Source organism: Orcinus orca, chromosome 14, assembly GCF_937001465.1.
Source record: "Orcinus orca chromosome 14, mOrcOrc1.1, whole genome shotgun sequence".
Taxonomy (NCBI): domain Eukaryota; kingdom Metazoa; phylum Chordata; class Mammalia; order Artiodactyla; family Delphinidae; genus Orcinus; species Orcinus orca.
The window spans coordinates 59,633,582-59,657,566 of record NC_064572.1 but is presented as its reverse complement, the minus strand read 5'-3'; the positions used below and the strand labels follow the sequence as shown (position 1 = coordinate 59,657,566).

The 23,985-nt window shown below is 36.5% G+C and overlaps 1 protein-coding gene across 1 annotated transcript in view; it reads left to right on the top strand.

Annotated features, from left to right (window-relative positions):
* The window catches only part of TM9SF3 (transmembrane 9 superfamily member 3), a 76,625-nt gene that overhangs the window by 33,306 nt on the left and 19,334 nt on the right, over positions 1-23,985 (top strand). Inside the window, exons 8-11 of the mRNA XM_004268392.3 lie at positions 4,099-4,193; positions 7,215-7,345; positions 20,064-20,203; positions 23,002-23,070. Coding sequence (XP_004268440.1) covers positions 4,099-4,193; positions 7,215-7,345; positions 20,064-20,203; positions 23,002-23,070 — 435 coding nt within the window. The remainder of the gene's footprint in view (positions 1-4,098; positions 4,194-7,214; positions 7,346-20,063; positions 20,204-23,001; positions 23,071-23,985) is intronic.

The following is a 23,985-nucleotide window of genomic DNA, read 5'->3' as shown; positions in this document are numbered from 1 at the left end:
TACAAAGCGGTCAGAAAATGAAAAACTTGCACATAAGATTTGTAAGACTCACTCCAGAGTAGGAATCTAAAGGATTCTAGAGGATAAAAAGCAGATAATGTAACATGTGAAAATTACTTTGCTCAATGATGGTCATAGCAATCAGGGAAGAAAAAAATATTTAGATAGGTAGAGGATCAACATCAATGTAGGGATGCAGGTTAGTGTTATATTAACCCTTGAGAAGGCATATGGTGTTTGAGAAGGTATGGGTAAGTCTGGTAAAATGCAGCTGCTGTGCTGAAACTTGCTTTGCAGTGGTGAGATGGCAAGTGTAGGTGAAGCAGCTACTTAGATATCACCCTCTTCCCCCCACCCCCAGTCTTGGAGAGATGAACAAGGAGGACAGTTCCCCACTTCAGCAGATTTTTTCAGTGTAGATGAAAATGGTCTATTTTGGGTGTAAAATACCGACAAAATATTTATGAACAAAGAGGTGCAAGGGTATGTCTGATTTTTAAAACTGTAACTTATATACTCACATTTCCATTTAGTGGAAATGTCTCTGGGGACTACAAACTTAACCCGCTGGTAGTCATTGTGGACTCTCAGTCACATGAGCAGTGTTTTTGAACTCTCTGTCAGTGGTCACACACCCAGTTATAAACAGAATGGATCAATTTGTTAATGATAGTCTGGAAGAAATAAGTTAGTACCTGCAGTGTTTAATTGGATACTTGAAAAAACAAATCTGGTTTTAATTTTTTATTTATTTATTTATTTAATTTTTAACATCTTTATTGGAGTATAATTGCTTTACAATGGTGTGTTAGTTTCTGCTTTATAACATAGTGATTCAGCTATACATATACATATATCCCCATATCTCCTCCCTCTTGCGTCTCCCTTCCACCCTCCCTATCCCACCCTTCTAGGTGGTCACAAAGCTCTGAGCTTATCTCCCTGTGCTATGTGGCTGCTTCCCACTAACTATCTATTTTGCATTTGGTAGTATATATAAGTCCGTGCCACTCTCTCACTTCATCCCAGCTTACCCTTCCCCCTCCGTGTGTCCTCAAGTCCACTCTCTACGTCTGCATCTTTATTCCTGTCCTGCCCCTAGTTTCTTCAGAACCATTTTTTTTTAAGAGTCCATATATATGTGTTAGCATATGGTATTTATTTTTCTTCTTCTGATTTACTTCACTCTGTATGACAGTCTCTGGGTCCATCCACCTCACTACGAATAGCTCAATTTCGTTTCTTTTTATGGCTGAGTAATATTCCATTGTATATATGTGCCACATCTTCTTTATCCATTCATCTGTCGGTGGACACTTAAGTTGCTTCCATGTCCTGGCTATTGTAAATAGAGCTGCAATGAACATTGTGGTACATGACTCTTTCTGAATTATGGTTTTCTCAGGGTATATGCCCAGTAGTGGGGTTGCTGGGTCATATGGTAGTTCTGTTTTTAGTCTTTTAAGGAACCTCCATACTGTTCTCCATAGTGGCTGTATCAATTTACATTCCCACCAACAGTACAGGAGGGTTCCCTTTTCTCCACACCCTCTACAGCATTTATTGTTTGTAGATTTTTTGATGATGGCTATTGTGACTGGTGTAAGGTGATACCTCATTGTAGTTTTGATTTACATTTTTCTAATGGTTAGTGATGTTGAGCATTCTTTCATGTGTTTGTTGGCAATCTGTATATTTTCTCTGGAGAAATGTCTACTTAGGTCTTCTGCCCATTTTTGGATTGGGTTGTTTGTTTTTTTGATACTGAGCTGCATGAGCTGCTTCTAAATTTTGGAGATTAATCCTTTGTCAGTTGCTTCATTTGCAAATATTTTCTCCCATTCTGAGGGTTGTCTTTTCGTCTTGTTTATGATTTCCTTTGCTGTACAAAAGCTTTTAAGTTTCATTAGGTCCCATTTGTTTATTTTTGTTTTTATTTCCATTTCTCTAGGAAGTGGGTCAAAAAGGATCTTGCTGTGATTTATGTCATAGAGTGTTCTGCCGATGTTTTCCTCTAAGAGTTTTATACTGTCTGGCCTTACGTTTAGGTCTTTAATCCATTTTGAGTTTATTTTTGTGTATGGTGTTAGGGAGTGTTCTAATTTCATTCATTTACATGTAGCTGCCCAGTTTTCCCAGCACCACTTATTGAAGAGGCTGTCTTTTCTCCATTGTATATTCTTGTCTCCTTTATCAAAAATAAGGTGACCTTATGGGTGTGGGTTTATCTCTGGGCTTTCTATCCTGTTCCATTGATCTATATTTCTGTTTTGGGCCAGTACCATACTGTCTTGAGGACTGTAGCTTTGTAGTATAGTCTGAAGTCCGGGAGCCTGATTCCTCCAGCTCTGTTTTTCTTTCTCAAGATTGCTTTGGCTATTCGGGGTTTTTTGTGTTTCCATACAAATTGTGAAATTTTTTGTTCTGGTTCTCTGAAAAATGCCATTGGTGGTTTGATAGGGATTGCATTGAATCTGTAGATTGCTTTGGGTAATATAGTCATTTTCACAGTGTTGATTCTTCCAATCCAAGAACGTGGTATATCTCTCCATCTATTTGTATCATCTTTAATTTCTTTCATCAGTGTCTAATAGTTTTCTGCATACAGCTCTTTTGTCTCCTTAGGTAGGTTTATTCCTAGGTATTTTATTCTTTTTGTTGCAATGGCAAATGGGAGTGTTTCCTTAATTTCTCTTTCAGAGTTTTCATCCTTATTGTATAGGAGTGCAGGAAATTTCTGTGTTTTAATTTTGTATCCTGCTTCTTTACCAGATTCATTGATTAGCTCTAGTAGTTTTCTGGTAGCATCTTTAGGATTCTCTATGTATAGTATCATGTCATCTGCAAACGGTGACAATCTTACTTCTTCTTTTCTGATTTGGATTCCTTTTATTTCTTTTTCTTCTCTGATTGCTGTGGCTAAAACTTCCAAAACTATGTTGAATAACAGTGGTGAGAGTGGACAGCCTTGTCTTGTTCCTGATCTTAGAGGAAATGGTTTCAGTTTTTCATCATTGAGAATGATGTTGGCTGTGGGCAAATCTGGTTTTTAAACTGATTGATTTTGAGAGACCCACAGTCTTCTAAACATGGGAATGACAGACTTTTATATTATGCGACACTTGTATTTAGCTATATATTGGTGTTATTAAACATTGCAGTGTTTTAACTTATGTATCTTCTTTAAGAAGTGGAACATAATTGTTTGAACGGAAGAGTGGTACATGTTTCAAGACTGTATGATTCCTTTGTAGGTGGACAATGGGATGGAATAATAATTATTATCCAGAAGGTGGTTAATTTTTGAAAGTTGTGTATCCTTCCAATGCACACATTAGTGTGATACTGTTGTAAATTCTATTTTAAGTAGTATTTATCTCAAACTGACAAGGTTATATTTTCTATCTATAGTCTTTTACCTTCCTAGTTGTGGTGAGTTTCAGAAATGATCTTTATTTTTAGTGAGTTAAGTACATTTCTATATTATGGCATTTAAAATATTTTGTCCAGTTTTATTTAATAGGAGAGCTGGTCTGAATTGCTTAGATATTATTGGAAGAGGAGGTTAGAAATTGTTGATCTGAGTTAATGTAAAGGAAACTAAATAGGAAAAGTCTCACAATTATACCATTTAAAGTAATAGCAGTAATATAGGTTATAGTACTTCCATTTTATTTCTATCAGCAGGCAAGAATCTCCAGCAGTTAAATTATAAAGAGGAATATTCTAATTATTTTTCTTAACAGATGAATATCCTTTTCCATATGATGTGATTGGTTCACAGGGTTGCAAAACAGTTTTAGTGCCAGCTTCTAATATGTTTGCCAAAGAAATGTGAAATATTTGTTTAGAATATTATGAAATTTAACTTCAAATTTAAAAAGAATGAGGATCAGTCTGTTATTATTTAAGTGCAATTTTAACTAGAAATTCTTTCACTAGGCGACCTTTTGAGGTCCTTTGCAGTCCAGAAGGATACTTTTGTGTTCCTGCTAAATTTATTTTTGAAATTAAACTAATGTTAATGTGATAGGCTATATGATATTTTCTTTAAATCGTTGGTTTTAGTTTATCATATGTGTTGTTTTGCCTTTTTAGGAGGGGGTCAATGCTCAGTACAGCCATATTTGTCTATGCTGCTACATCTCCAGTGAATGGTTATTTTGGAGGAAGTCTGTATGCTAGACAAGGAGGTAATTTATGAGTTACTGCTTTGTATTTTTAATTATAGATGCTAATATTACACTGTGAGGTATATGGAATTTAAAATGTGCAGTACAGCCATTGTAAAGTCCTTTGTTATCCGATTTCACATAATCTCCACCATACCTGTTATATGTTCTAATTTGCTTTTATGGAATCCTTGCATTTTATTTCCTAAAATTATGAATAATGAATAGATTTCTCCATTGTCCACTGTGAATTAGCCCTGAGGAACATGTAGGAGAGAGTGTATTTAAGTTATTGATACTATTTTGCTTTCAGGTGCCTAGTTCCCTAGTAGTGCTCCATGGGATGTTTCCACATAGAATATATAGCTTCATAGCCGAATGTAAAGGCATGTTTCATGGTTTATGGATAAATGTCTGGACAGTGAAAGAGCATAGGAAGGAAATCTGTTTACTTCTGTTGACTCTTAAATACTTATCAAAGGACATGCACAAAGATTTTCTGTTGCAATCTTTTGCTAAGAGAGCTTCATCTTGAATACCCCCTTGCTTCTTTACTACTGTGACCTGGAAATGACGGGGTATACATGGATGATACGAGGACACTGCTCCTTGGTGTTTCTTGCTGTGATGGCATTCAGGGTTTTTAAGTTCCTTTTTTTCCCCTGTAATTGTTTGGAGTCAGAAACGTGCAAAAAGTAGTAGATTAGCATATTTTAGTTTATGAATGACGGGTTGTTGAAAGACATTAAAATTATATTCCTAAGGATAGAGATTTCTTAATGTGATTTTCCCAGCCCATCCTAAGCAGTGTCGTCATTAGGGAGTCCTGCCTTCTTTTAGTAGACTAGACATATCGTCTATAGGAGCTCAGAGCATTTAAAATTCCCTCAGGATATCCTGGTTTACCATGGCTTTTTAAAAAATTGGTCCTACCAGACTTAATGTGGTGTATACCTTCAGCAGAGAGAGTTCTCTGGATTGCCTGAGGGAGTATCATTGCAGATTCCTGACTATTTTAGTTAGCTGTTCAGTTTCTCTGTTCTACATCTAGATATGGGAAATGAGTCTTAGCACACAGGTCTACCATCCTGAGGAAATAAGGATGCCTAAGGTAACTCCTACTTTGAATTTAACCTGAAAACTAGTTATGCTAAGAATTGTACAGTTTATGACATCCAAAAAAGTCTCCACAGCAGAAACAGATTACTCAAAACAGGAAATTTATTCATCCTTGGACATAAATTTGCTTTTAGTCCAATTGCAAGTTAAGAACACCCAACCAAACTTTACTATACTTATTCTTGAAAGTTGACAGAGTTCAGACCTAAGCCTAGGAGTATCAAATCTTACCAGGAATAATCTAAAGGTTATTTTCTGATTGACAGTGCCCTGAGGAGGTCTGATCATGTCCTGATATTTTGTCTGAGCGATCCCTAAAACCAGGTGAATACAGAGGTCAGCCCAGAGAATCAAGGATTCTTCAGGTTATCTCAGGATCTGAACTACAGTGGAGCTCAAAGACTTCATACTGTCCTCAGTGCACTGGATAGTGCTCTAGACCCAATTTAAAGACCAGAGTCTCCAAGGGTGTTGGGGAGCAGTAGGAAGCACAATGCAGATGCCTGGGCCACTGATTGTACCCGGTGGAACGTACGTGGGATTCTTTTTGACTGTTGGAGGGAAAGGGAGAAAGAGAGAGTTGAATATAGCTGAATATAGAATTTATTAACCCGTGTCTGAATCTGAGAAGATAATGGAAAGTGCAGGAAAAGAGAATGCTAGGAAAGAGTTGGAATTTAATAAGAGAAATAATCATTTTAATTAGTTCTTACCCTTTTTGCTTTGTTCAAATGCTGAGTATTAGTTTAGAAAGGAGGGGTTCTTGAAACGTACCTGAGAAAGAAATTAAATAGAGGCAAAAGTTCAGAATCAAGGAGTTTTTCTGCAAGAATGTCAAGATCTGGGGTAGTAATTCTATGAGACAGATGTTTGAAAAGAACTTTATATAGAAGAAAATAAAAGTTAGGATATTGCTTGTTTTTCCTGTAGCACTTTCTGTTTGGGTCCTGTTGCTTATGGTTGTGGGGCTGAACTTTAATAGTGATCCCATGTTAAATCTTTACATTACGTTCCTGAGCAGTATGAAGATGTGTCCCGGAGGTGTGCTTGCTCATGTGCTCTGCTGGGTTAGAAAGCTAGCTCCTGTTGTGCTTCTGGTCATTATGAACTTGATTAAAAAATTTTTGATTACATAGTTTAAAAATTCTTTCCTTGGGTTATTTAAATAATAGATTCTCAGTAAGTAGAATTTTGGCAGTACAAAGAGGTTCAAAGAAATAGTAAAACTTATAAATATTTAGTTCTAATTGCTGAGAGGAAGCTCATGAAACACATTCTATTGATTTTTCCTTTTGAAACATAGAAATGAATTTAAATATATGTTTATAATCATAGAGCTAAGAGTAAATTTAGGGAACGTTAACCCAGGGGTTTTTAAACTTTTGTTTGTTTGTTTGTTTAAAGCAGTGTAACCCTCTTTTCAAATGAGAGCATATATGAAACTATAATGTGTGAAACTGTTGAAAATGAACTTGTTCTGTTGAAGCAGGGCTGGAGGACCTGGGCCCTTCCTTTACTGGTGACTTCATGGGCACCTCTTAGAAGCTCCAGAACTCCAAGTAACACCTAGGTGTTTGAAAACACCTTTCTAGGCCAACTTGTAGCCCAGAAAGATTGAGTGGTTTACCAACGTTCACAGTGGTTCAGTGGCAGAATCAGGACAAAACACCAGAATATTTTACCATAGTTCATTGCTCTTTTCCGGTACACCCACATCAAAAGCGTGTTTCCACTAGACATACTTGAATAGTTGGACTGGTCTTTATTAGCTGTTGTTTTGAAACAGCTATTAGGATGTCAAATTTAAGTTTTTTACATTAAAATTTTAGATAATTTGGTACTAAATAACCACCTTTTAAACATTAATATATGTCTGTCTGTCTACCTAGCTCTCTGATTATTATAGTTTCCCTTTTCTTTCAGGAAGGAGATGGATAAAGCAGATGTTCATTGGTGCATTCCTCATCCCAGCTATGGTGTGTGGCACTGCCTTCTTCATCAATTTTATAGCCATTTATTACCATGCTTCGAGAGCCATTCCTTTTGGAACAATGGTGAGTTGCTTGCATCTTACCTTTAAACTGAAAGAGTGTAAGCATTCTCTAATGTGAGGCCTGCTGTCTCTCCAGAGAACCTCTTAACTAGGAGTTCTGCTATTTGCAGCCAGTCCCTACCCAGTCCTGGAAAGTTAGGTAAAGAACATTTTTTCTTGATTCTGTCAACCAATAAAGTGAAAGAACAGCTAGGGATAAACTGGTGAGTATATTTTAGAAGAATGATGACACACAAGCAACATGGGTGTTTTAATGTGGTAGGTGAGTGCAGTGGTAGGAAGTGAAGACTCTCCACAACATTTTTTTTTTTTTTTGGTAATAGTGTACTATTTTTAGAACCTTATGAAAGCATCTGTATTAATATTGATAATATATGTGCTATAGATACTAAAATCCTATCTCATATCTTACCTGTTATCACAGAGTTTGAAATGTTTTAGATTATTTAAATGTATTAAAGCTAAAGCACAGAAATACTGGCGCTTTACACAGTCACCTCATAGTCTTCAGATTCTTCCTGTTGTCTTTTTACTAGAAACAACTTTAGGCCTGGAGTAGACTTTAGTCTTAATGTACACTTTGCAAACTTGCGCACACATGTACATATATGTATGCGAGTTGGAAGGTGGTTACTGCTTTTCAGAGAGGCAGTTAACTTGGTTAAGGTCATACAGATAGTTAACGGCAGAACTGTAACTGGAACCCATATCTCCATCTGAATTTTAATCGTTTTGGCTTTCTTTCTATTGTATGGGAGTTATTGAATGGTTTCACAGAAATTCCAGATGATTGGTTGTTTTACAGTCCAGGTTTTTCAAAGACACCTTGCATGTATATTTTTACTAAGTCTTTAATATTTTTTATTTAGGAATATTTTGCAGATTGCTTCAAAATTGAAAGCTTTTGTTTGTTTTTTGTTTTTGCAAAGTAACTGATAAAGGTTAGGAAAGGGTAAAGTAATTAATTACATTCATTAATTAACTGGAAAAGAATTTGCTTCATAGTAGTTCCAGGCCATCAGGAAGTATATAGAGAGATTCAAGTTACTTCTTAAAGATTATCTACTGAATTAATTACTTTCATAATATTTAAAAAATTAAAATTCTGGTTCTGTTATAATTTTCATCATAAAGTTTTGAATTTGATGTGGTGAAAATTATATGCTTTGTTTCACTAAAATTATAAATTTTACCACTGTGTAAATGGGGTTTTAAATGTTAATATTCACTGTAACTTGCCTTTAGATAATTTAATAATTATTAATTATTCAAATACAATATCAGACTCTCTGCTGAGCCAGAGATGGTTTGTAAAATTGATCTTTGGCATATAAAAGACTGGCTGTTGGTGCTTATCGGCCTCCTACAATGTCATGGTCTTAATTTGCATTCTAATTTATAATGAAGGAATGCTGAGTGAAGGGCATTCCACTGCCCTCAAGTTTTAATCAGGTGTGTGGTCTAACATTTTTTGCCTCTTTTTAAGCATATCAGAACTTGTTTAGAACATGAAATTTAAGAATTGATGTGAATGTTTGACCTAGTTGTCCATTAAGTGTTTTAACTACTTAAACTTATATTTTAAGTTATTTGACTTGTTGACATTATGAAGGAAATGGTTATATATTCTCACAAACTCCATGGTTCTCAACCGTGGGTACACATTAGAGTCACTGGGGAGTTTTAAAATTTCAATGCCCAGGGCTTCATCCTATGTCAATTTTATCTGTCCTGCTTTAAACCCAGTCTCTACTATTTACCTGATTCTAGTTCCCAGCATCTGAGGATGGATCTGTCAGCTGAAAAGCTCCCAGACCACATGTGTCTGAGAAGCTGGTTCTCCTACTAAAATAGCCTAGTTTGAAAATCAGAGTCTTCAGATACTCTTATATGCTCTTCCCGAGGCCTTAGCTCATTCTGTCCCCCATTCCTTTGATCTCTTGGACATTGAGCCTTTTCTCTGGTGATCTTAGCTCTGGTTCTGTTTCTCAGAGATTCCACAATTGAAGGCTTAATCCAGATGTAGTCATAGTGACTTCAGCCTCTGTCTTGCCCTACAGAGGCACCAGAACAATGGGGATTTTGCCCACTTGGGATCTGGAGTCTTGTCAGAATACTGCTTTTGTCCCCAGGACTAGCCCACGATAAGATTGAAAATGGATGAAATTTGTCTCTGGACCCCAAATTCTCTGCTCATGTGTACCTGATTATACATAAAAAGCCATTAAATCCATGCCAGATTAAACTTGTTGAATAATAGTCAATCTTAGCAGGTTAATAAAGGTAAAAGAAACATAAGTAGAGGGTGGTGGTGGTAATCTCAGCTAATGTCTAGTGTCCCAGGCTTAAGTCATGGTTCCTAGAGAGTGTTACAAAACAATGTAAGAGAGCATTTAAATGAAATTTGGGGTCAAAGACTGTTCAGAGATGAACATACCTGTTTCTGAAGTTGGTGTGTTCTGGCAGAGGTACTATACAGAGAGTCAGAGAGAGTGTACTTCAAATTAAATTGTATCTGGTAAGGTAAAACCTTTTTCCTTTGGAATTTGTTCAGAAATGATTTAGGTGTTATACCCAGAGATTTTGGTCCTATGAGAGTTTCTTGGGAATGAGGAAGGGTTTGCCAGGATATTCTGAAAAAAACATTTTAGGCATCAAGTCTTTTGTGGGTTGTAAATCTCAGATTCTTAATTTAATGTTATTGGAGGCTTTCAAAGGACAAAGAGCCAAGTTGCAGAGTTTTAAACTCAGAGGCAAGGTAGCGTAGAAACTAATAAACTTTCTAATCTAAATATTACTCAGTTCAGAATGTACTGATAAATCCTTGACTTATCATACTTTATGGTTTTGTCTCTTAATGGGTAGAATAGTTGATGGAGAAGTAACAGGGGTCATGAGCCATGTAATATTTGTCATCTTGAGGTTTGTTTTAGCTTAGGAGGGGAATCATCAGAAATAGGCCCGAGGTTTTAGGAAATCAGATTTCACAAATATTTAGGGAAATGCTCTCTCATGACCCAAGTCTTGGGCCGTAACTGGGAAAATGGCTTGAGAATTTGAGGTTTTCAAAAATGAAATTCATGGGGACTTCCCTGGTGGTCCAGTGGTTAAGACTGCGCTTCCACTGCATGGGGTGCAGGTTCAACCCCTGATCAGGGAACTAGGATCCTGAACGCCGTGTGGCGTAGCCCCCCCCCACACACATGAAAAAAGAAATTCATGATATATAATCAGAAATTAACACAATGAGGAAAAAATGGAGACAAAGAGTAATGGATACATGCTATTTTGTGATCTCTCAAAGGTTGTGAGAAGAGTACAGTATACCTAAGTATGAAAGGATACTAAAGTCTATAAAAATAGTGTTAGAAAACCTCCGTTTCCTAACCTGAACTCTTGACAAGTGCTAAGGCTAACAAAAGGATTTTGTAAAAATATTTTGATAGCAAGACCAAAGGCTCATTACATGGGATCAGTGATGTAACAGAGTAAAAGAAGAATCGCTCTATCTCATTCTTTCTCTTTTTATTTTTCATCAAATAAAATAACCTTCAAACAATAAAAGACAAGAGGAAATAATCCCTGATAAGAGGGAAGTGAAGCCTTAGATAAGGGGATTGATTGTACAGGAGTACCCAGCTGCCTTAGTAAGTTTAGTTGCTCATATAACTGATCTTTTAGAGATTCTGAGAGATCATGATGATAAGTAATGCTTGAATAACTGTGTAAGACAGAGGCAAATTGTTTTTCTAGAAGGAAAATGAAGAAAGTGGATTCTCCCTTACAAAACATAGTGAACTTGATGAGGCACAAGATTTTAGAATGTGTTATTAAAATTTACTTTTTAAATCATAACAGCATAGGAGCTGTTATGGATTCATTAAAACAAAAATGCCAGAACAACTTCAGTTCCTCTCTTCGGTAGGTTTTAGCAAGACTAGAAGAACAAAGAGTATAAATAAAGTATTATATCTTGTTGGACAAGATGGAGAAATGTGGGTAGAATAGTACAGTCAGGTAAACATGTAAATAATAATAGAATTAAAGTATTGGTATGATATTACCCATAATATGTCACATACTGTCTTTTAGTAGAACATGACAGATATTCTTGACTTTGACCTATCCAAATCATTGTTGATGACATATAAAGGCACAGTGATCTGATGATTAAATTGAACAAGGACATGAGATGGGTGTGGGGCAGGGACTAGTAATATGGAATGATGAAGACAGCATCTAAAATGATCTCAACTGACGGAAGTGATGTGCCATATCTAACAAGATGAGTTATAGTAAGGACAGGTACATTTGCATAGCATTTTGTACTTTACAAAACACTTTCACACCCCTTGTCTCACCTGGTTTTCAGAAGAACTCAAAGAGATAGAGATAGTGGTATGCATTATCCCGCTTTTACCAAGCAAAAAACTAGGATTCAGTTTTTCACTTAAAGTCACATTTTCTTTGTTGTGGTGCTGGTGGTGGTGATGATCTGTTTTAGTTTTTTTTTCTTTTTTTCCTTTCTGCCCGGAGTTCAGGTTTATGCCGAGAGCAGTGAATGAAGAATGTTTTATGCCTTTTTTTGGTCTGTATGTTTTTACAGCTGTATTGAAGTATAATTAACATATGATAAATTGTATCTATTTAAAGTGTGGCAAGCTTTGATATATGTATATATTTGGGAGACAGTCACCACAATTTTAAAAAAGTTATTTATCAAGTCCAGAAGTTTTGTTATATACCTTTGTAATTTATCCCTTTTTCCTCCTCCTTCCTTCCCTCTTTCTTTTTTAAATCTATTTATCTATTTATTTATTTATTTATTTTTGGCTGCGTTGGGTCTTCGTTGCTGCGTGTGGGCTTTCTCTAATTGCTGCAAGCAAGGGCTACTCTTCGTTGCAGTGCGCAGGCTTCTCATTGTGGCGGCTTCTCTTTGTTGCGGAGCATGGGCTCTAGGCGCGCGGACTTTGGTAGTTGTGGCACGTGGGCTCAGTAGTTGTGGTGTGCAGGCTCAGTAGTTGTGGTGCACGGGTGTAGTTGCTCTGTGGCATGTGGGTTCTTCCCGGACCAGGGCTCGAACCCGTGTCCCCTGCATTGGCAGGCGGATTCTTAACCACTGTGCCACCAGGGAAGTCCCTCTCTTTCTTTCTTTCCTTTTTCTTTTTTTTACGTTAAAAATTTTCTTTTTCCCTTCCCTTTTTCATTCTCAGGTAACCACCGGTCTGCTCTCTGTCATCTTAGATTAGTTTGCATTACCTAGAATTTCATATAAGTAGACTCACAGAGTATGATCTTTTTTTGGTCTTTTTTCACTCAGAAAATTATTTTAAAAATCTCTTGATGTTGTTGCATATATTAATAGTTTTGTTCCTTTGTATTGCTCAGTAGTATTTTATTGTAAGGGAAGTACCACAGTTTGTTTATCCACTTACCCAGTAATGAACTTTTGAATTGTTCTCAGTTTTTGGCTATTACATACAAATCAAGCTGCTGTGAGTATTCGTATGTAAATCTTTGTGTGGACATATTTTTTGATTCTCTTGGATAAATAACTACAGTGGAATGACTGAGTCATATTATAGCTTAACTTTTCAAGAAACTATTAAACTTTCCCAAAGTGGTTTTGCCATTTTACATTCCCACTAGCATTGTATTTATAAGGGTTCCAGTTGCTTCACATTATCTCCAGTACTTGATATGGTCAGTCTTTTTAATTTTAGCCATTATAGTGGAAGTGTAGTGTTGTCTCATTGTGGTTTAAATTTGCATTTCCCTAATGACTAATGTTGAAGATATTTTTGTGTACTTATTTGCCATCCATATATATTCTTTAATGAATGTTTAAATCTTTTGCTTATTTTTTATAGCTTGTCTTGTTGAATGGTAAGAGTTCTTTATGTATTGTAGATACTAGTCCTTTGTCTTATATGTAGCTTGCAAGTATATTCTCCCATTTTGTGGCTTGTCTTTTCATTCTCTTAAGAGTATCTTTTTTTTTTTTTGATGGTTTTGCCCCACGTCTGCTTGATATTAATTGGGCAAGATGGGGACATGCTTTTTTTTTTTAATTAATTAATTTATTTTTGGCTGCGTTGGGTCTTCGTTGCTGCACGCAGGCTTTCTCTAGTTGCGGTGAGCAGGGGCTACTCTTCATTGTGGTGTGTGGGCTTCTCATTGCGGTGGCTTCTCTTTGTTGTGGAGCACGGGCTCTAGGTGCGTGGGCTTCAGTAGTTGTGGCACGCAGGCTCAGTAGCTGTGGCTATTGGGCTCTAGAGCTCAGGCTCAGTAGTTGTGGCGCACAGGCTTAGTTGCTCCATGGCATGTGGGATCTTCCCAGACCAGGGCTCGAACCTGTGTCCCCTGCATTGGTAGGTGGATTCTCAACCACTGCGCCACCAGGGAAGTCCAAGAGTATCTTTTGAAGAGCAAAAGTTATTAATTTTGAAGTCCAATTTATTGATTTTTTTCCTTTTACGATTTGTGCTTTTCTGTCCTTTTTAAGAAATCTTTTGCCAAATCAAAGATCAGTAAGTTTTCCTCATATGTTTTCTTCTAGAAATTTTATAGTTTTCGCTCTGAAATATAGGTCTATGATCCATTTGTAGTTAATTTTATATATTGTATGAGTTAAGGGTCAAGGGTTTTGTTTTGTTTTGTTTTGCTTATGGCTCTTCATTTGTTCTAGCACCATTTGTTGAAAAGATTACTCTTTCTCCACTGATTTCCCTTGGCACTTTTATTGATAATCAATTGACCACGCATCTATGTGTATCTATTTCTGAACTTTTTTTTCTGTTGCATTGATTAATTTGTTTTTTGGATTTTTTTGATGCCAGTATCACACTGTCTTGATTATTGTAGCTTTACAATAAGTCTTGAAATCAGTTCTTTTTCAGAGTTGTTTTGGATTTTTAGGTTCTTTGCATTTGCATGTTAAGTTTAGAATCGGCTTGTCAATTTCTACAAAAAACCCTGAGGTTTTGATTAGGATTGCATTAAAGCTATGGATCAATTTGGGAAGAATTCACATCTTAACATTATATTAAGTCTTTTGATTAATGAACACAGTATATCTCTTGACTTATTTAGGTATCTTTACTTCTTCTTTGTAATGTTTTATAGATGTTAATATTAAGGTTTTGTACAGCTTTTATTGAAATTACCCCTAAGTATTTCATATTTTTTATGCTATTTGTAAATGGTATTTTTTAAATTAAAAATTCTGATTGCTTGTTGCTAGTGTGTAGAAAAACAGTTGATTTTTGCACGTTGGCTTTGCATCCTGCACCTTTGCTAAGCTCACTTATTAGTTCTAATTTCTTTTTTGTAGATTCCTGAAGATTTTTTTACATAGATTGTCATGTTGTCTGAGAATAAAGACAATTTTATTTCTTCCTTTCCAATCTGGATGCCTTTTATTTCTTTTTCTTGCTTATTGCACTGGCTAGAACCTCTAGTACAATGTTGACTAGAAGAGGTGAGACCAGACTTCTTCTCTTGTTCCCAATCTTAGGGGGAAAGTATTCAGTCTTGTGCCATCAAGAAATATTACCTGTAGTTTTTCCATAGATGTCCTTAATCAAGTTGATGAAGTTCCCCTCTATTCCTAGTTTGCTGAGTTTGTTTTATTGTGAAGGGAGGTTGGCTCTTGCAATGATTTTTTCTGCACCTTTTGAGATGATCTATGATTTTCTCTTTTTAGTCTGATAATATGGTGAACTGCATTGATTGATTATTGAATCTTAAACCAATCTTGCATTCCTTTGATAAACCTCAATTTGTAATATAGCTGGATTCCATTTGCTAAAATTTGTTGCTTTTTGTTTTGAACCTATATTTATGAGAAATATTGATCTGCAATTTTCTTATAATGTCTTTTTTTATGGTTTTGGTATCAGGATAATGCTAGCATTATAGAATAAGTTTTTAACTTCAAACCCATTGTTTCTTCTATTACAGTATTGAAGTTGCCCAAGAAACAGAATGGGGAGTTATTAATTAGCATGTTGAAAATATCTATAAAATAGATAGGCTTCTTATAAGCATTTGTGTTTACGTTGGCAATGTCCTGATTGTTAGGTTTGATTATTATCAACATGCTTAAATTGAAGCTAAATAATTTTTATATAGAAATAAAGGCATAAAATGTATAAGGTAGAAAAGGAGTCATAAAAATTGCCTACTCTGAGCAAGTGTCAAGGAAATGCGTAAACGTAATGACTGACAAGATGATATATTTTCTGAGAATCACCTTACATATAAGCAGTTACTGTCTATCATCCTCAGTAAAATTTATATCCTTTAGTATTCCATAATAGCCCATCTTAGGCTGCCTTTTCCCTTTCCCTTCCACTCACACCACAGATTTCCTTAGAAGGCCAGTCTGGAAATAAAGATAGAATAATAGTCACATTCTTAGTCTGTGACTGAGGTTGAGAATAGTTGACCAGTTGGTACATCTTTGGGGTATTAAGCAGTGATAGGCAGTACTTGTTTCTGTCTTGTTCTCATTGTAGCTAGGGGAGGCCCTCAACCTGGAGTGAGTCCTTCCTTCCCCCGTCCCTGTTTTCACTTTTCATTGGTCCATGAACAGAGGCTAGGAAGCTCTAGGGGTGGGCCCTGTATTAGTTTGAGTTCCAGGGTTTTCACCAGTGTATTAGACTAATGGTTTTTTAACTTTTAGTTGTTAAATTTCATTTTAAACGAAAGCTTAATGCAGAAGCCCAATAAAGAAAACAGATACAAGCTTGATTCTGTTAGTATAAATAAATTTTGCAAATTCAGTTTTTTTAGCATTCTAAATTTAATGAGAGCAATAAAGTTGCGATGAATGCAGATTTAATACCAAGGGGTACAGGTAACATTCTTCTTCAGTAACCAGTTTGTTTGGTTGAATATCAGTATTGAGAAAAATCCTGACTTCTCGGATAATTTAGTTCCATGTGACTTTTTTTTTTTTTAAATAGCTTGCCTTGCAGTCTCAGAGTATTTTTCAAGTAAAGTCATCTAGAACTTGGACATAAAGGAGTAGGAAATTGGTTTCACAGTTCAGTCACTAACAGTTTCTAACAGACTGCTCACATTTTTTATCACGTATTAAAAAGTCAGGAAAAGGGGAAAAAATTAAATTCTGAACAGTTGATATTGTCTTGATGAGACCGTTTATAGGTTCCTTTGATGACTGCTGTTATGCTTTGATTAAGCACACAAGGCAAGATATGCCCTCATTTCACCTGCCACTTAATTGCTTGTGACATGCATGTGCTGTAGTGCATTTGCTTGTAAAGCTTTTAGTGAGCAAGTATGTGCAGGCCTGAATTGGGTCGGGGTGGAGGATGGGGAGGGAGAACAAAAGACCAGTGTAGCATTACAAGCCTTCCTAATCAATGACACATTTACTAGGAGTCCAAATATATACACAGAGATAGCAGGAGAAACTTTATTCTGAGGTTTGCATGAAAATGAGTTAACGTGATTGTGGTATCTCCAGTTATTAATATTTGATATAGAACTAATTTGAGTGTGTATATTTTTATTACACTTAAAAATATTATTAAAAAAAAACTATTTTCAAAAGGATATTCAAATCAAATGCTTGTGGAATTCCTGAAACTCTTCAGCAGGACCTGAGGTTCTATGGAACAGTTTGAAGACCACTCTGCTAGACCATTGTCATTCCACATAGGAATGTTTTCTCCAGCTTCTCTTCAATCCTTATCTGAAATTAGAATTCTGGTAAATTAAGGGGAAAATACATAGGTCTCTATCACAGTGTGTTAATATTTATGAGTTTTATATGCTTAATGATAGCAAAATAATAATTTAAAAAGCAATCAACAATGAATAACAAAAATTGAGACAGAATTCACCCCCCAAATATGAGGTATGTATAATTCACAATATATCGTAGTATTTAAAATATCTTTAAAATGTCTGCTTATTTTTTATGTTTCACATATTCTTGTTATTTATATGGGCAAAAATTCATATTTTTTTATTTTTTATTTATTTATTATTATTTTTTTTTTGCGGTACACGGGCCTCTCACTGTTGTGGTCTCTCGCGTTGCGGAGCACAGGCTCCGGACGCACAGGCTCAGCGGCCATGGCTTATGGGCCCAGCCACTCTGCGGCACGCGGGATCCTCCCAGACCGGGGCATGAACCCGTGTCCCCTGCATTGGCAGGCGGACTGTCAACCACTGCGCCACCAGGGAAGCCCAGAAATTCATATTATTAACAGGTCTAAACTGAGACATCAATGATTTGCCTTTCTAAGTCTGAGCTTTAAAATGGAATTTCAGAACTCTCTTAACTCTCATACATTTATACAAGTTTTACCTGAAAGGAAGATGATAATACTCTTTGGCTTGTTTAACACACACAAGCACACATAAGGATATAATGAAGATGCAGAGTTTTCACAATGTTGCTTCAAAATAGATTCTTTCCTTCTCATGTGATCACTGTGAATTTTCTACCCCACACCTCTTCATTTCTCTCAGTCAGTTTCTTCACAGTTTTCATTCAGCTTTTCTCTCACTTTTACTTTTTTTTCCCATCAAGGTACATTTTATTGAGTTTTTTTTAAATTTAATTTAATTTTTTTTATATACAGCATGTTCTTATTAGTCATCAATTTTAAACACATCAGTTGTATACATGTCAATCCCAATCGCCCAGTTCAGCACACCACCATCTCCACCCTCCCTGTGGCTTTCCTCCCTTGGTGTCCATACATTTGTTCTCTACATCTGTGTCTCAATTTCTGCCCTGGAAACCGGTTCATCTATACCATTTTTCTAGGTTCCACATACATGTGTTAATATACGATATTTGTTTTTCTCTTTCTGACTTACTTTGCTCTGTATGACAGTCTCTAGATCCATCCACATCTCCACAAATGACTCAATTTCATTCCTGTTTAGGGCTGAGTAATATTCCATTGCATATATGTACCACAACATTTTTTTAATTAATTTATTTTATATTTATTTTTGGCTGCGTTGGGTCTTTGTTGCTGTGCACGGGCTTTCTCTAGTTGTGGTGAGAGGAGGCTACTCTTTGTTGCAGTGCATGGGCTTCTCATTGTGGTGGCTTCTCTTGTTGCGGAGCACTGGCTCTAGGCACACGGGCTTCAGTAGTTGCAGCACATGGGCTCAGTAGTTGTGGCTTGTGGGCTCTAGAGCGCAGGCTCAGTAGTTGTGGCTCACGGGCTTAGTTGCTCCACGGCATGTGGGATCTTCCCAGACCAGGGCTCGAACCCGTGTCCCCTGCATTGGCAGGCGGATTCTTAACCACTGCGCCACCAGGGAAGTCCCTGTACCACAACTTCTTTATCCATTCGTCTGTTGATGAGCATTTAGGTTGCTTCCATGACCTGGCTATTGTAAATAGTGCTGCAATGAACATTGGGGTGCATGTGTCTTTTTTGAATTATGGTTTTCTCTGGGTATATGCCCAGTAGTGGGATTGCTGGATCATATGGTAATTCTGTTTTTAGTTTTTTAAGGAACCTCCATACTGTTCTCCATAGTGGCTGTGTCAATTTACATTCCCACCAACAGTGCAATAGGGTTCCCTTTTCTCCACACCCTCTCCAGTTGTTTGTAGATTTTCTGATGATGCCCATTCTAACGGGTGTGAGGTGATACCTCACTGTAGTTTTGATTTGCATTTCTCTAATAATTAGTGATGTTGAGCAGCTTTTCATGTGCTTCTTGGCCATCTGTATGTCTTCTTTGTAGAAATGTCTGTTAAGGTCTTCTGCCCATGTTTGGATTAGGTTGTTTATTTCTTTAATATTGAGCTGCATCTCACTTTTACTTTTGATTTATTAGAACCCCAAAATGTATAATTGAAAGAGATCTTAGAGGTGATTCAGTCCTATTCCAGTTTTAGAAGTTCAGAGTGAAATAATCCTAACCAGATGCTGGCTGGAAAAGAGCTTGAGTGTGTCTCCTTGAGTGTACAGATTTATATAAAGAAAAAAAATCACAAAAATAAATTTATTTATTAACTAACCACTTTGGTTCTAGAATCTCTGTGTGGTCTTCCCTGTAACTTTAGACTTTGAATTACTAATTGGCAGAAAAATACTCATTATTTTAGTAATACACATATGTACATAAATAGTGATATTCTTCTATTTTTAAGATCCTAAGGCATTGTAGAATAGAAATGTGCAGACAGATTGAGACAGGCAGATCTGAATTGAAATCTTAGTTCGGCCACCTACTAATTGTGTGATCATGGGAAGTTACTTAGCCTCTCTCAAGTCTCATTTTCTTCATCTGTAAAGTAGAAAAATAACATGTATAAAGGTCCTTGTGCATATTAGGAGCTCAATGAAGTGTAGGCAAGTAAATAAGTTGGTTATAATGATAAAAGATAAAGGATATGTTAAAAGCATGACAGCTGAAAGTGAAAGGAGAGGAAAAAAGAACTGTAGTAGGGACAGTATGGAAGAATAGGAAAAATTGGGAACTACAGTAGATAGGAAACAGTTCAACTTGTATTTAGTTTAATTCTAATATTCGAAAGCACATTCTTTTCCTATTGCCATTAGTATATATTCTGCACAATTTTAACCCATATTGAACTTAAACATTTTCTCTTGTGATCAAATTGTATTTAAATTTTTAAGTGTCGTTTTTACTTGTTTTTATTAGTGTTATTGTTCTCTGAGTAATCACACATATTTTAATTTAATTTACAGGTGGCCGTTTGTTGCATCTGTTTTTTTGTTATCCTTCCTCTAAATCTTGTTGGTACAATACTTGGCCGAAATCTGTCAGGTCAACCGAACTTTCCGTGTCGTGTCAATGCCGTGCCTCGTCCCATACCGGAGAAAAAATGGTAAAGAGAATGCTAAATTTTATGTGATTGCTTCTCACAATATATAAATTCCTAAGGCTATTATGTATACATAATTTTTAGAATTGGCATGTATTTATAAGTTTAAACTTAAGAATTTGTCTTTTTACTTTTTCCTTCAATTTATATTGCTAGGAGTAGTAATAAATGATATGCTTATTTCACTTTTTTGAATATTGGTGCCATTTACAGAGAAATCAAATGCTTTGGTAAGTACACTAGTGCACAGAGGTGGGTGGGACCTAAAGCGGCAGCCGTTGTATAACTGCAGTCTATAAACCAGATTTGACCTGCTGCCTGTTTTTATAAATAAAATTTTGTTGGAATATAGCCATGCCTGTTGACATATTGTCTGTGACTGCTTTTACAGGGTGGCATCAAAGTTGAGTAGTTATGACAGAGACCATATCACCTGCAAAACCTGAACCTGAAATACTTACTGTCTGAACCTTTACAGAAAAAGATTGCTAACCCCTGACTTCTAATTTCACTTTCCTTTCCAGATATTTTATTATTTGAAACAACATTGACTTATAGCCATAGATTTTGTATCAAATGAGAGAGGAATTAGTAGTGAGACCAGTTATAACTTACCGACCTATGTTCTTTACCTTCACTTCTGGGATAGTATAGAATCTCTCAAATACATTTTTCACATTTTATGCACAAAATGTATTTTTGAGGATCTCCCATAATTCAAGATTTAATCCTGACAAAGGATGACAGGTATTTCTGTTTAACAGCTAAAGCGATTCTTCTATTGCAATAGTGTAAGCATATAGTTCATTTGACCATTCAGCTTTGAAATAGTGATTCTTGATGGATTTTTAACTTGAGATGGTTTGTATTTTTTCAACTTTTGGACATAAAATGAGATGTTACTAATACGTTTATATTTCTAATTTTCATAATTCAAATTTGAACAAAATGTGAACTCATTATATGTTTTGCTTTTTAAGATTAGTAAATTGAGGACTTCCCCAGCAGTCCAGTGGTTAAGACTCCACCCTTCCACTGCAAGGGGTGCGGGTTCGATCCCTAGTGAGGGAACTAAGATCCCATGTGCCTCATGGCGCAGCCAAAAAAAATAAAATAAAAATAAAAAATAAAATTAGTAAATTGAACGTTTTAGTGCTGATTTATGCTATTCTGCATTCTTTATTTTCCTAATTCTTACTTGCAAACATAAATAGAACAGTCTTACTGTACATTTGTTTTATTCCCCATCTCATAAGAATAGCTATACGGTCGACTCTACATAGTCATAATAAGGGATATATATTGAAAAGCCTCCATTCCTAGATATTTTGCTATATTGTAAGTATAACTTATGTTTAAGTACTTATATAGTCTTTTGTAGACTTGGAGGTATGTAGACATTTGCAGAAGTGGAGGCTGAATGAAATAGCCCCGTAGTGTAAAGGAGAATGATCTGTTCTAGTCCTAGGAATTGTCCGTGTTCTTTTTCTCTAGGATTGGTGCTTATGAGAACTTTTGTAGTCTGTTTTTTAAAGTCAGTTTTATCTTCAAATCAAGATTAGACTGTTAAGGCTCATTGATACCCTAATGTTTGTTCCTTTACCCATTACTGGGGAGGATAAGGTTAAAGGAAAAGCATAGAAATCACAAAAGTTCCTCTGGGTCACTAGGGCTGGTGAAGGAGAGGAAGGAGCAACACGCGACCTTGCTAATAACCATGGGTCACATTTAGGTGTAGGAAGGCTTGCGTGTCTCTTCATTTTCTTTATATAGTTGTATGGGAACCAAAATCTGAATACTAGATCTGGCGGGCATGTCATTTTTAACCTCTGTGGATCTTGGCTTTCTATAAAAGGAGGAAAGAAGACTAGACTTTAAAATTCTTTTTTTCGGCTCTCAAACTCATTTTCTTCTCAGTTTTGTAGTTTGTTCATTTCAGCAATAGTAGTTTACTATCTTTTATGTGCCACATACTGTGCTGGACACTGGGAATACCTAGATGAATAGCTTCTGCATGCCAGGGTTTATAATCTAGTGAGGTATTTAATTAGACAGTACAGTATAGTGTGGTAAGTGCTGCCATGGAGTTACGTTCAAGAGACAGTGGAAGAACCCACCTCTTCTTGGGAGACCCGAGAAAGGCTTTATGGGGCGAACACTTGAGTCAGTGCTCGCAGGAGAGAACCGTGAGACAAGGGAAGGCATTGCAGGTGGAGAATTACCGATTGCAATCAGTAAATGTTTGTTGAGTGAATGAATGAGGTTTGAATTTTATTTTTTATTCATTCTTTGACTCCTTTTATAACTCAGAACCCATAATACCTTAATTGTGTGATTCATAGGAGAACAAGTTACTGAACCAAGGAAAGCATGAGCAAAGAGATTGGCAAGGCCACAATTTGGGAAACATTATTTCAGATGCAGGGGGGTCTCAAGACTTTTCTTTCCCTATGGCTTTCTGTAAGGTAAATGATGAAAATTTTTAGAAGTTACTGAAAAGTATAGAACAGGAGCAAATACTCATAGTGTTTCTTGAGTTCTGCCAGTAAGCAAGTATTTGTGTTCCACAAGTTCTTATCTCGGCCTTTAATGCCAAAAAGAATTTTGACTATAACCTATGGCTAATTTGAAGTCCCCTCTCAGTACTGTGCCTCTTTGAATTTTTGTTTTTCTGTTTATTGGTTTGTTTCTATCCTTAGGTTATTTTTAAGTACCAAGCATCTGATTTCTATTATCAGGGTTTATATAATATAATGTGGAAATCATACTAGAAGTTTACTGTTAATTTTAATATTTTCCAGGTTCATGGAGCCTGCAGTTATTGTTTGCCTGGGAGGAATTTTACCTTTTGGCTCAATCTTTATTGAAATGTAAGTTTTGGCAATGTATTTATGCTTTGGGGGATTTCATTGTAATAAGAAAATTTAGGAGTTAGGATAGGTATAGAATCATCAGATGGGCAGGCATCTAACAGAGTTAGTTTGTTAAGTCCATGCTTCTAGAAAGGGGTCTATGTAGTCTGTCAAAAGGTGGTTTTCGGGCTTCCCTGGTGGCGCAGTGGTTGAGAGTCTGCCTGCCGATGCAGGGGACACAGGTTCGCGCCCTGGTCCGGGAAGATCCCACATGCCGCAGAGCGGCTGGGCCCGTGAGCCATGGCCGCTGAGCCTGCGTGTCCTGAGCCTGTGCTCCGCAACACAGGGAGAGGCCGCAACAGGGAGAGGGCCCGCGTACCGCAAAAAAAGAGTGATTTTCTGCTTTGTTCTCAAATATTTAGGTGAAGCTTATACTGTTTTTGTATTGTGTTCTAGACCTTTCTCACCAAACAGGAGATCTTAGAAGTCAAAGCATGCATGCTAGAGAATGCATGCATGTCAGACTAGCCTTTGATCAGCTATATGATATAAGAAATTACTGATTTTTATTTTTAAAATATTTCTAAGGGTCCAGGGAACTAGGTAAACCATTACCTACCAGTTAGTCAAGATCCTGACATCTTTGGTTACACATTCATTCCTAGTCTTCTTCCATCAAGGCCCACAGGAGTGCTGGGAATTATGTATGTGTTTCGGGGGGGAGATATGCCATCTTGTGCCCAGTTACCATGCTTCATATCTGCATCCTTGGTCCCCACTGCAAAATATAAGCATTTCTTTTCTCAGCCTGTGTTCCGATGTTCCTTGACGGGAATGCTCTGGCATCTTAGAAGAGACAGTTCTTTGTATGGGACTTTTTCAAGAACTGCAGTCATACACCTCTGGATCCTGCCCATGAAATGCCAGTCATTG